Here is a 13,545-nt window from a genome sequence, read left to right on the forward strand (position 1 = left end):
TTGGCTACTAGGTGTCAGTAATGGTTCGGTGAGACACGCATCAGACATGCTTGCCAGAACAGGCAGATTATTACAGGTTTGAAGGATCTGACAACAGGCACAATAATAATAACATAATAATAATCATAATAATAACACGTGCTAATGTTGGGGCTATAACCCACGACCAGCTAAAACGCAAGTCTGAACCTCCTACGTCACTTCCTGTCCTCCACACATCTGTCCGCCCGACTAAGGTCCTCTTACTGTGACAGGAGAATGCAGGAGTTTTATTTATGTCTTAAATGGCTTTTTTACTCTTATGATGTCTTTACGAATGTAAAGCCATTTAAAGAAACCATGACATTACACTGATGAGAACAGCCACCGCAGGAAGTCCGCTGTCCAGACAAAAACAAGGAACTGCTAACGTGTGAGTCAATGTTATCTTATTTATGTCTAACTTGTCTTATGTTCTCTGATTATAGCTACAATATTGGGTGATGCAACGGTAAAGTTGTACGGGTGTTATTTCATGTCTAGAGGGCTCTAATGATGTTAAAAATGGTACTTAGAAGATTTCAAACTGGTTTTCTATGCCATAACTATGAAAATATTCAATTTGTTTATATTTAATCCTACTTGGTAGAAATTCACTTATCGCGGTTGGGTCTGGACCAATTCACTGTGATAAACGAGGGACGACTGTATGTGATAATAGAGGTAAAATATACAGCATACATTTACCACTGTCTTTATGCTTCACTGGTAATGTTTTCTCCTCAAGTGTTGCGATTTCATTCATTGATTGGCGGTCTTTGAACACACCACCGTTGTGTTCTGTGACTGGCTGTGTCGTGACTCCGAGTCCATCTGTTCATGGATTATTTTACATTATAATTCATTAGCGGTACCTATTTTACTACACTTGAAATGCGTTGAATAAGACATTTTGATGAGTGTATCTACCACTTGCAGTTTTTCACCATTCGCTGGGGGTCCGAACATCAAAAGGTATACAGGCCACATGGCAACATCATAAAAAGCACCCCCAGCGCCCCGCTCCCACACACACACACACATACACAATGCATCACATATAAACATGTTTTACATACTGTCTCCTTCTCCTCTTCCTCAGCTTCTGGGTATGGCGTTCTCCATGACACTCTTCCATCACATCCACAGAACAGGAAAGAAGTACGACGCCTAGCCTCAAGAGAAGAAGAGTCTCGACTCCTGAATTCCTGATGGGATGGAACTTTTGATGAAATGCCACCCCCACCCCCCTTTCTCCAACCCACCACCACCTCCACCACTACTTTCCAATCATCCTTTGACTTTGTTCTTAGAATTTGTGTGCAGATTCCACGTGTCGCCACTGTCGGCCCTCTCCTTTCGTCACTCATTTTTGCCAAAGAGTAACACAACTGGAAGAGGAGAACAGACAGCAGCATCGTTTGGCACATAAGAGAATCCTGTTGGTTGTCACTCCTTGATTTTTCTTTCCTTTTCTTTTGGCTTGGAGTAACGGTTTACTGAAAGGAAGGGTGCACAGACACAAAGACAATTAAGACTTTTACTAACACTTCCCACCTGCTGGGGAAAAGAACACAAACATCCCCTCTCCCATTTCTGGGGTATTTGTGTTTCTTTTACAGTATGTTGATTAAAAATCAGCCCCTCTCTTTTTTCCCTTGTAAATGGATGAGAAAAACAAAACGGCATGCTAGTTTTCTACTTCACTGACTTTAATTCAACTCCTTTAGCACCCACTTATTTTTTTCCAGCTACCTTTTGTATGTGAGTGATGCCCATATGGAATGCAAGGACAATGTGCTGGATTTGACATGTTTATTACCATGATTCATATTATTTTTTCTTGAACTATCATGTTGGGTCAAGTGAGTGGGATGGGAGGAAGTCATGGAAGTGAGAGGAATCACCAAATTCCATTGTATTGTCTGGATAATGGTACACATTTGTGTGGGAAAACACACATTATCTGCTGCCACACCCCGGCATCATTGCTTTTTCCCATTGAGACAATACAAATAGCGTAAAATGGTTGTTTATTAAAGCTCCACCGGCACTGTCAAGACCACGATCCTTGGTGATGAAATACCCCCTTGGAGAGCACACATTAAATAGTGGTGTGTGTTTATCACATTGTTCCACCCTGCAGAGGTTTAAAAAGTGCATAAAAAACAGGGAATCATGGGCACTAGGGGCAAAAACTGAGCAGACGTGTATTCTTGCTGATAGCATAAATTGTGTTAGTGGAGGCGGCAGAGCGTTTCTCTTCCATATTCCACGACTGTCACACATTTGTTCTTCTCTCATCAGTCTCTCCTCACCTTTCTCTCTGTATTTCCTCTCAAACATTTTCCTCCCGTATCTGAGTCTGTACTTTTCGCCTCAACATCCCAGATGATTCTCCCACTCATGACACACCTCTGCTTTTCCACCTCTCCTATTTCCGCGCCTTGTGCTTCCTTGCAGCAAGAGGACGGGGTGATGGGAGAGTAGGCCGATCAAAGTTGAGACAGCTAGCCATGGCAACATGCCCTAAAGGACGCATCTGTTTACCGCAGATTCCCTGCAAGACGCTTGAGAATCAATCTGCCTCCTTAAAGACTGAAACTACTCGTTCGTATGTCTGGTGTGGTGACTTCAAGGGGAATGGCCTCGGGTGGGAAACATATGAAACATCATCTGAGCTCTAAAGAGCTGTTTCTCCAAGCAGTAGTTGTTCTCTTCCATTTTCACTACAAGTTTGCTGCATTTTATTACCTAAACATCAAGATGACACTTCCTTGCAGCGAACTTGATCGAAATGGAGCCAGGACAAGTTTGAAGGACTAGCTCATTGCTAAAGTCAAACAAAGTGTGTACAGTCTTCCCTCGCTCCACGGCTGTAGGGCGCCATTCCGGAATAAATGAATCTTTGGTTCGAGGAGGCGGACAGGAGGAGTACTGCAGCAATATGCAATATGTTTTAACAAGGATACAGAAACTCTAAAGTACAGCAGAACGGCGCCAGGACGAAAAGGCACGGTCGGATGAGTGAAAACGTGTGAGTCACTTAATAATTCCTTGTGTCCAACTTCGTAGGTTGATCATTAAATTGCAAACAAAGTGTTTAAACGTGAGAGAAATGTGACAAAATGTTAATGCCTGTCTGAGAAAAGTGTATAAATTGTATGATCAGGGGTTTTGCATATATATACAGTATATATATATATATATATATATATATATATATATATATATATAAATTGTAAAAAGTTGGCTACTTCGCGAATTTCACTTATTGCGGACTATTTTGGTAACCTATCCCCCGCGATAAACGAGGGAACACTGTACCTAAAAAACGACTTGATGTTTGCAGAGGCTTCCAAAACTGACTGGTTTCCGATAATCTAATTTGCTCATTTCGTGATTTGCTGTTGGGAACGAGACTAAGGCTACCTTCATTGTAGGTCAGTTCCGATTTTTTTGCGACATGTATCTGATTTGTTCATGTCAGTGTGAACAGTACAATTTTGATTTTTCCAAATTCTTGAAATTGCCACAAATGCGCCAGGACTGAGAGCACAAATTGGGGCAATTTACTTCTGCAAACACGCTCCTCCGCGTGTCACGTTTTTCTGTGTGTGCGCGCATCACTTCCTGGACGCATTGTGTTCACATTACACACAAATACAAGTCACTTTTTTTTTTGGTAGTGTGAACAACTTCATTAAAAGATTGGATATGAACCAAAAGTCGGCCATCAATGTGAACATAGCCTAAGAAAGAGCCCAAACCTGACTGATCAGTCGCATCTTCAGTCGCCAAATGTGCAAGGTTTTGCTGCTATTGTTGGCTTCAAGGATAACTAAAACATAAATGGCCTTTTTAACATTTCTTTATAAAAATGTATTGATATCCTATTTATGCGTTTTTTCTCAAGTCAATTTTGACATTTACCAATGTTTTGTTTTGAGTTGCCCATGGCCATGAACAAATCCAACGGACACAAGGTTACGAAATACAGCAGACGTATTCACGCTACGTTTTTTGGTCCTCTAACTTTATAAAAAACTGTTTAGAGAGCACTTGATGAAAAACACTTACATATTGGTGATTAAGCACAGATGCCATATTTGCCCGCTATTTATCACTAAATTCATACATTTTGATCCACTCAAATTACTTGGATAACAATTACGACACATGTTAACACTGGGACAGAGAATTCAATACATTTCTGGGCAAATCTGTTAAAATAAAAGCCCTTACCAATGAAGGAGACGAGCATGTCACAAATTTCCAAGCCAAGGATTAGTTCTAACATGAAATCCTCATCAACCGAGTGGCTGTTTTGAAAGTAAAACCGAGAGGTCGGGAATGTTATTGGACATTGTTGAGCAATGCTGCAGACTTACCACATATTTTAAGCAACAGTCACCTTGTAACATTATTTGCTAGGAGAAAGGAAACGTTTTTTCAGCTATGATCCATTAAGTAATCAACCTTAAGGAATTGTTTGGGGAATAATTCAGGACCATACAGGAAGTTGACCCTTGACACAACATTGCTGCTCTGTGGTCCCACATGCACTGGCTCGTCATTCCTACAACATGGATGCTACATGGATGGCAGCATCACAAAATATGAAAGAAACCAAAGCCTTTTACTTTTTGCATTTCTTAGTTTTTAATGCTTGGTGGTAGACATTTTTCTGAAGAGGTTGGTCTGTGTGGCATTGTTGGGACCGGCCCTTTTTTTCTAACAGCTGTGAGATGAGTGCAGACGTCTCAAGTTTACAGTATACAGTTAAGAAGGTTTAGCGAAGTCCATTCGATCTCCAAAGAAGAACCCTGTTTTATAAATTCTGTGAAAGAGGTAGTACACTCGGTGTAAACGCCTCGTTTTTCGTGGGCACCAGCCCCAGATTGAACAGAGATGAAATTGGTGGCATATCTAGAAACTGTGTGTGTGTGCAAGAACGCTATGAGGACGTCGTGTTTGGGTTGGCCAAGATGGGCTTGTGATGATGCATCACGTTTCTGCTATGAATAAGCCTTCAACATGTCTTGTTCAGAGCAGAGGGAAAATATTCCATTCCGAGCAACAAAAATCAAAAGATTAAGACTGACATGCGGCGACCCTGCTGGCAGTAATTCACTGCAAGGTCCATATGCTCCAACTCCCCTGCTCATGTCCACAGGCACAAGTGGTCACATCTCCTCTACTCTCTGCACATCCCGTATTTAGAGCCACATTCTGTGGGCGGTCGGTACAGGTTGCTATGCAAATTTGTCAACATTTGAGGGAATTTAACAGGAATAAGGGGAATTCCTCAGAAGGAAGGGCAAAATACGGCAGTTTCCTGGGGGAAAATGGGTGGGTCGGCAGGTATGGTTGCTTTGGGGGACAATCCTACACCCTGGAAACACAGCTGTGATAGTTCAGTCAGTCGGATGGGAAGCCAAACTGTCGGCAGGATGTTCTTCCATGAAACTGACAACGGGAAATAGCAGAAACAAAAACTGTGTGTCACACATTTGATCCCCAATCTCGAAACTCTTGAACGCTCCTCTCAGCGTGAACTCCCTCACAAGTCCTGTCAGTCATCGAGGCTTTGTAAATGTTCCTTCATTTTTCACAATCCTGGGGTGAATGCTCATTTAACACAATACTGTTCTTTTTGTACATTGTTTGTCACTGTTTAAATATTTGTTTTTGTATAATGTGTTGTTCTTGTTGGAGGCTATTCCACTGCCTTTCTTCTTCCCATTGTGAGAACATGACATCATTACGTGTTTGTTTGCGGAGGGATTAGTCAAATGCGATGTTGCTCTCTACAAGGTGCAAAAACGTTCCGTCTTAACACAGCTACAGGCGGTAAAAGCAATTAAATCTGACTTGTGGTGGAAATTTGTCATGTAGCGCGGGGTGAAGCCCACAAAGGGAATACTGCTCGCTTGTCATCACGCGCTTTTGTATTAAGATCTGGTTTAATTGAATTAGAATGTGCTGGAATGATCAGCAGCGGCTTTTGCAGAATTGTCCATTATGTCGTTTCTAGAGCAGAATGGTACACGATGTTATATAACATGCTCACTAAATCAATTACGTACATTAGTACTGTGTGGTAAAGATTGAAAGTGAATACAAGGAACAAACTTTCAGTTTTAAAGACAAAGCATTTTGTCGCATTTTACACAAACCTTTTTTTTTTTTTGGAACAGAATATGGAGCTCCATGTTTTAATTGGACAGCAGCGATTTGTTAACCTAGAACAGCGGTGTCCAAAGTCTAGCCCATTTTCGGCCTGCGGCTATTTCTTTTTTTATTGGACTTATTGGATCGTGGCCCAATCTAAAAGTATAATTTAACATGAAGACTAAAAAAACAACAACAGAAAAAATTGAAAAATCTGCAGTAATTTTACAAGAATCCAGTCTAAATATTGACAGAAAAAAGTTGTAATCTAATGATAAAAGCCATAATTTTAATTATGAGGGAAAAAATAACATAATTTCAGTAGCATAACGTTGAAAAATTAAAGAAAAACAATGTTTAAAAAAAGTCGTCATATGAGAATCAAACAAAACTAAATCATGTTGTAATTTTTGGAACAATAGGTTGGGGGAAAGGTTGTAAAATGATGTCAATAAGGTCAAAATATTATGGGAATAAAGTCATAATTATGAGAAGCACATTTACAAGGAGAAAATTGAAATTAAATTAAATTAAAAAAAAACAGCAGTCATGGAAAAAAAGTTGTAATTTACAAAATATGAAGAGAAAAAAGTTGTATTCTAACAAAAAGAGAATAAATAAAAGCAAATTCTAAAAAAAGAGAATAAACTCATAATATTCTGAAGAAAAATGTCACTTTAGTAGCATAGAGTTGAAATACTAAAGAAAAATATGTGATTTAAAATAATATTATAACAAACAAACATTTACTGTAATTTTTTGGAAAAATAGGTTGGGGAAAAACTTCTAATATTATGGAAATAAATTCATAATTTGAACAGATATTGCAGAAACTTATTTAAGAAGAAAGTTGAAATATTTGGAAGATTAAAAACACAACAACAGCAAAAATGGGGAAAAGCTGGGGTGCAGTTTTTTTCTTGAAATATAGATAACTTCTTAGCATATCTACGTGTGTTGCTTTATAAAATATCAAAGTGGACTGGCCCTTCCAGCCTTTCATTTTTCACTACGTGGCCCGAGATGGAAAAAGTTTGGACACCCCTAACCTAGTAAGACATGATCAGAAGCTACAAAAAAATTAGTTAAGCCCTACAAAGTGAATTTTCATTTGGGCGGATGGGGATCTCAAACTGAAAATGACACAAAACAGTGACAAACTAGTAATAATAAAAAGTTCCATGCCCTAAATGAATTAAAGTTTTTATCAATACAAGCCATACAATGTGATGTGATACCTTAATACATTAGATCATGCTAGAAGTTACCAGGATTGACCTCTTATAATGGTGCGAAACAATGTGTTTACTCAAAACTGTCACAAATATGAATCATTTACAAAATGGAACAAAAAAAGCAATGCATAATTTTCCTGAATGCTTTTTAACACAACCGCCTGCAGTATTCTCGGGGCACTGAATCGATCGCAACTGGACTGTTCGGCTCGTCTTTCACCTCTCATCCGAGCAGGCTTCATCAGTTCACGCGCGATGATTAGCTAGGACAGCTCCAGTCTTGTCTTCTAACACAACCCGAACAGTCCAGTTTCCAGTTTCATCCCAAAGATACCCGTTGAATTAATAAAGGAATCGCCTGAACTCACAATTCGGCCAAGAAATGAATCAATGAGGGAGTTTGTGTACGTTCGGAAAACATCAGCAAACATAATTTCTTGATGAAAGTTTTAACAACTCGGCTAAATAATTCTCGAATTGATCCTGAACAACACATTTTTCATTTTTTCACCAAAGTAAGCATATTCCTATGTTTGCCTTTTACCTTCTTTTCAGGGACAGGAGCTGTGTACATTCTATGTAAATCTCTTTTTTGTGTGTGTGTTTGTATGGTTTTCATATCATATTTGACTGTGTTTGCATCTTGTTGTAAGACGTGTGTGTGTCTTGGAAAGAAACTAAAGAAGTATTCCCTCTCATCTGTGGAAGCACGCCCACTAAGCCACAGAGATAACGAAGGAAGAATGCTCACGCAGTAATTGGCTTTTATCTGCTGCGGCCAATTTGAGGATAGACAGGTTTTTGTGTTTCTTTTTTGTTTTTTTTTCCCACCTTTGACATATTGTTTCTTTAATCTCCTAATTCTTCCAGAGCAGTGGAAATATATGCTCTAAAAATGGTGTGTTTGATGTTGTGTTCTGTCAGATGGCACTATCTGAGACCTGCCAGCCTTGTCTGTCCTGTGGCGTTTTTTTTTTTCTGCTACATGTGAAAGCACTCTGAATAAGTGGTGCACTTACCTTGGCTTTACGCTCTAAATCAACTAATCAACTATTTTTTAAATAAAGGAAAGAGTGTCACAAAATCTCCTGATGCTGCATGTTTATTGCCTTTAAATGCTCCCGATACACGTGGACTGTAAACTGAACAGCGTGGTGTGTCTGATGCTTTTGTTCCCTTCTTCCTGGCATACGAAGTGCAAGAGACGGTGTTACAGACGATCCCTCGATGAGCTCAGTGAAAAACAGAGGCCGCATTTAAACTTACCTGCTCAGAAAAAAAGAAAAGAAATACCTGAGAGACCCAAAGATGCTGAGAAAAGCTAATAGTACTCAGTGGGGCAGAGGGAAAGAACAAAAACAGAAAGATGATGAAAGTGGAAGCCAATTTGTGTCGTGTTTCCACAGCATAAAGCGAGGACGTGTTTTTGTATGTAGCTTGATCCCATTTTCCAACTAATTGTACTAAAGCCCGTGTGTGATTGTGATTGTGAGTTGAGTTTACGTTGCCATTCCATCCTAACATCTTGTCTTTCATCACTGTTCCTTCTATGCAAAAAAATATACTGCTCAAAAAAATTAAAGGAACACTTCAAAAACACATCAGATCTAAACTGGGGGGAAAATGATCTTGAATATCTTTCCTGATAATAAGTGGGTGATGTATTAGTAACAAAATGATGCCACATGATTTGATAGAAATGAAAATGATCACCCTATAGAGGGGGGAAATCAAAGACACCCCAAAAATGAAAGTGAAAAAATGATGCAGCAGACTGGTCCATTTAGCTTAAATGTCATTGGAGCAACTCAAAATGATTCTCAGTAGTTTGTGTGGCCCCCACGTGCTTGTACGCATGCCTGACAACGTGGGGGCATGCTCCTAATGAGACTACAAATGGTGTCCTGGGGATCTCCTCCCAGATCTGGACCAGGGCATCAATGAGCTCCTGGGCAGTCTGAGGAGCAACCTGGCGGCGCCGGATGGACCTAAACATAATGTCCCAGAGGTGTTCTATTGGGTTTAGGTCAGGTGAACGTGGGGGCCAGTCAATGGTATCAATTCCTTCATCCTCCAGGAACTACCTGCATACACTAGCCACATGAGGTGGACCAGGAGGAACCCAGGTCCCACTGCACCAGCGTAGGTTCTGACAATGGGTCCAAGGATTTCATCCCAATACCTAATAGCAGTCATGGTGCCGTTATCTAACCTGTAGAGGTCTGTGCGTCCTTCCAGGGATATGCCTCCACAGACCATCACTGACCCACCACCAAACCGGTCATGCTGAATGATGTTGCAGGCAGCATAACGTTCTCCACGGCATCTCCAGACCCTTTCACGTCTGTCGCATGTGCTCAGGTTGAACTTGCTCTCACCAGTGAAGAGCACAGGGCACCAGTGGTGTAGTTGCCAATTCTGGTGGTCTGTTGCAAATGCTGGGCAGTGAGCACAGGGCCCACTACAGGACGTCGGACACTCAGGCCACCCTCATGGAGCCTGTTTCTGATTGTTTGGTCAGAAACATTCATACCAGTGGCCTGCTGGAGGTCATTTTGTAGGGCTCTGGAAGTGTTCATCCTGTTCCTCGTTGCACAAAGGAGCAGATACCGATCCTGCTGAGGGTTGAAGGACCTTCCACGGCCCTGTCCAGCTCTCCTGGAGTACTTACCTGTCTCCTGGAATCTCCTCCATGCGTCCAGGTACCGCAGTGATGCCCTGGTCCAGATCTGGGAGGAGATCCCCCAGGACACCATCCGTAGTCTCATTAGGAGCATGCCCCGACGTTGTCAGGCATGCGTTGTGCACGTGGGGGCCACACAAACTGCTGAGAATCATTGTGAGTTGCTACAATGACGTTTTAGCTAAATGGACCAGTCTGCTGCATCATTTTTTCACTTTCATTTTTGGGGTGTCTTTGATTTCCCCCCTCTATAGGGTGATCATTTTCATTTCTATCAAATTATGTGGCATCATTTTGTTACTAATACATCACCCACTTATTATCAGGAAAGATATTCAAGATCATTTTCCCCCCAGTTTAGATCTGATGTGTTTTCCAAGTGTTCCTTTAATTTTTTTGAGCAGTGTATATACTGTGGTGTGAAAAAGTGTTCGCCCCCTTCCTGATTTCTTATTTTGTGCATGTTTGTCACACAAAGCAAATGTAAATGTTAGTCAGTGACAACACAACTGAACACAAAATGCAGTTTTTAAATGAAACTTTTTATTATTAAAGGAGAAAACAATCCAAAGCTACATGGCCCTGTGTGAAAAAGTGATTGCCCCCAAAACCTAATAACTGGTTGGGTCACCCTTAGCAGCAACAACTGCAATCAAGCGTTTGTGATAACTTGCAATGAGTCTCTTGCAGCGCTGTGGAGGAATTTTGGCCCATTCATCTTTGCAGAATTGTTGTAATTCAGCCACATTGGAGGTTTTTCCAGCATGAAGCGCCTTTTTAAGGTCATGCCACAGCATCTCAATAGGATTCAGGTCAGGACTTTGACTAGGCCACTCCAAAGTCTTCATTTTGTTTTTCTTCAGCCATTCAGAGGTGGACTTGCTGGTGTGTTTTGGATCATCGTCCTGCTGCAGAACCCCTCACTAGAGTCGTGGGTATGCTGGAGCCTATCCCAGCTGGAGAGGCAGCGTACACCCTGGACTGGTCGCCAGCCAATGCAGGGCACATATAAACAAGCAACCATTCACACTCACATTCATACCTATGGGCAATTTAGAGTCGTCAATTCACCTAACATGCATGTTTTTGGAATGTGGGAGAGTACGCGGAGAAAACGCACCAGGAGAACATGCAAACTCCACACACACATATGCATATATAAATGTCTATACATATTTATAAATACAGTACATGTATGTATACATATGTATACATACTGTAAATACGCATATATACAGTATATATATATTTACATACATACATATATACATATATATACATGTATATACAGGGTGTCCCAAAAAAATACACACTTTAAATAATTGTAAACTAGGTATTTATTATAATTTGTTCAATTTTCAAAGTCATTTTATCATTTTATTGTTTTGTCACTGCCTATTCTCAAACTGACATCCATTCTGGTCCAGACACGACTGGCAACGCAAAGCAATGGAATTGCACACATCACGAAACAATTTCCTTGGTATTTGCGCGCATTCACGTTCAGCGGCTGCTCTCAATTCAGCGACTGTTGCAGCGTAGACTTTGCCTTTTTGGTATCCCCATTAAAAAAAAGTCTAGCGGTGTGAGATTTGGTGAACGCGGAGAGTATTCAACAAAACCCCTCCTTCCAATCCACCTGTTTGGCGAGATCTCATCAGGGAAGGATGTGGCCTCGCCATGGTAGTGTGGGGGTGCCCCATCTTCCTGAAAATAAAAGTCCTCATCTTCAAAGTCTTCTCTAATACTTGGCATGACAGACTGTTGCATCAGGTGTATCCATTTTTTGGGGACACCGTGTACATGTATGTGTATATATACAGTATACTGTATATATATATATATATATATATATACACACACACACACACATAACATCTTTTAGCCTAGCCTTTGTACATTCTATTTTGGATGAGTAACGATAACGTGATGTAATGAAATCAAGTCAACAATCAAATATGAAAAATGTACACAGACACAGACACACACACGCACACACACACACGCACACACACCTGCCGGTGGTTAGTCATTTCAATGACCTGAATTTTGAAAGCTTTCAGTTTGATGAGTGTTTGTCTCCATTGCACATCATTCACAATATCAAACTACAGTTGTCTTTTTTTGGCACATTAATGGTGATTTTGTGAAACACACACACACACACTGAAAGTAACAAGAAAAAACACAGGAAAAGTGTGTGTCTGGCTTAGATGTTGACGGTTAAAAAAATAATTTGAAAACATCGGGCTGGATATTGCACATGGGCTGTGTTTTTCCCAGGTCTGCAACTTTGTCATATTTACCTGGTGCTCTTCTGTGGTGGCATCGCGAAAGAAAGACACGTGGTGAATTCATCTTGGACGCTCACTGAGCTAAAGTCTCACCAAATGTTTGTGCAAATTTCAAGGTGTGTTTCCCACATGGCACTGGATGCTAGAGTTTTTATTTTAAAGAAAACAAACACATTTAAGTCTAAGTTTTCTAGGCAGGCCTTAGAGGTGGCGGATGAGGATGAGGAGCTCAGGCATCAGGAGACAGCTCAGTGTAAGGATACTGCATCTCCACATGCACATGACTCAGCTGAGGTGCTTTTGCATCTTTTTAGGCTGTTTTCCTGCAGCTGTGTCCCACTGCCAGGAGGCAGAGTCAGACCCAGAACATGCTAGAGGGATCATACTCATCTGGCATGGGAATGCCTCAGGGTCCCCCAGCAGGAGATAGTGCGGCTTCCTGGGCAAGGGGAATCTTTGGTTGTAATGCTCTTTTGGAGCCAAAGAGAGGTTATTTTTGCCTCACTCTCCCTAGAAACAATATGAATTCAAGAAAAACTCATGGGGACTCATTGAGGACATATATATCCCATTTTAGGAAGAAGGAATCAATCTAATCAAGTATTTATGTGCCTCTGGTAGGGTTGCCAACTCCCTGAAAAATAAACAAGGGACAGCTTGTTGGCAGGGTTGGCTGACCCGCTTGTCTTCACCCCTTCATGTGTGGGGATTTTTTTTTTGTAAAACAATTTTCATATTATTTGACTCAAACCCGACTTTAATTAGATGCATGTTTTGGAGTAATACAAATACATGGGAAACAACTTGTTCAATCATTTATTTTTAGTAGGGGTGTCACGACACGCTCACATCACGAGACGGGACGATGCACGATATTGGGTTCACGAGAATGAGACGCGACAATATTTTAACATTACTTTTAAGGAACTACAATGACAAACTATAGGAGTGGACAAATATACTTTTTTATTTTGCTGAGTCACAAAACAATGCAAGTACAATCATTTTGCATGCATCACCAAAGCATGAGGATAACATACGTAGAAGGTGGATGGATGGATGGATGGATGGATGGATGGATGGATGGATGGATGGAGCTCAGCATGATGCTTTAAACTGTTGAACATTTTTCCAAATGTAA

The 13,545-nt window shown here is 40.8% G+C and overlaps 1 protein-coding gene across 3 annotated transcripts in view; it reads left to right on the forward strand.

Moving 5' to 3' along the window:
- Window positions 1-8,421, forward strand: part of tspan9a (tetraspanin 9a) — a 250,066-nt gene extending 241,645 nt beyond the window's left edge. For all 3 annotated transcript variants that reach the window (XM_054775441.1, XM_054775440.1, XM_054775439.1), the window contains one exon: window positions 1,121-8,421. In XM_054775441.1, coding sequence (XP_054631416.1) covers window positions 1,121-1,192 — 72 coding nt within the window. In that variant the 3' untranslated portion in view covers window positions 1,193-8,421. The remainder of the gene's footprint in view (window positions 1-1,120) is intronic.
- The last annotated feature ends 5,124 nt before the right edge of the window (window positions 8,422-13,545 follow it).

The sequence above is a fragment of the Dunckerocampus dactyliophorus genome, chromosome 5 (assembly GCF_027744805.1).
Source record: "Dunckerocampus dactyliophorus isolate RoL2022-P2 chromosome 5, RoL_Ddac_1.1, whole genome shotgun sequence".
Classification (NCBI taxonomy): Eukaryota; Metazoa; Chordata; class Actinopteri; order Syngnathiformes; family Syngnathidae; genus Dunckerocampus; species Dunckerocampus dactyliophorus.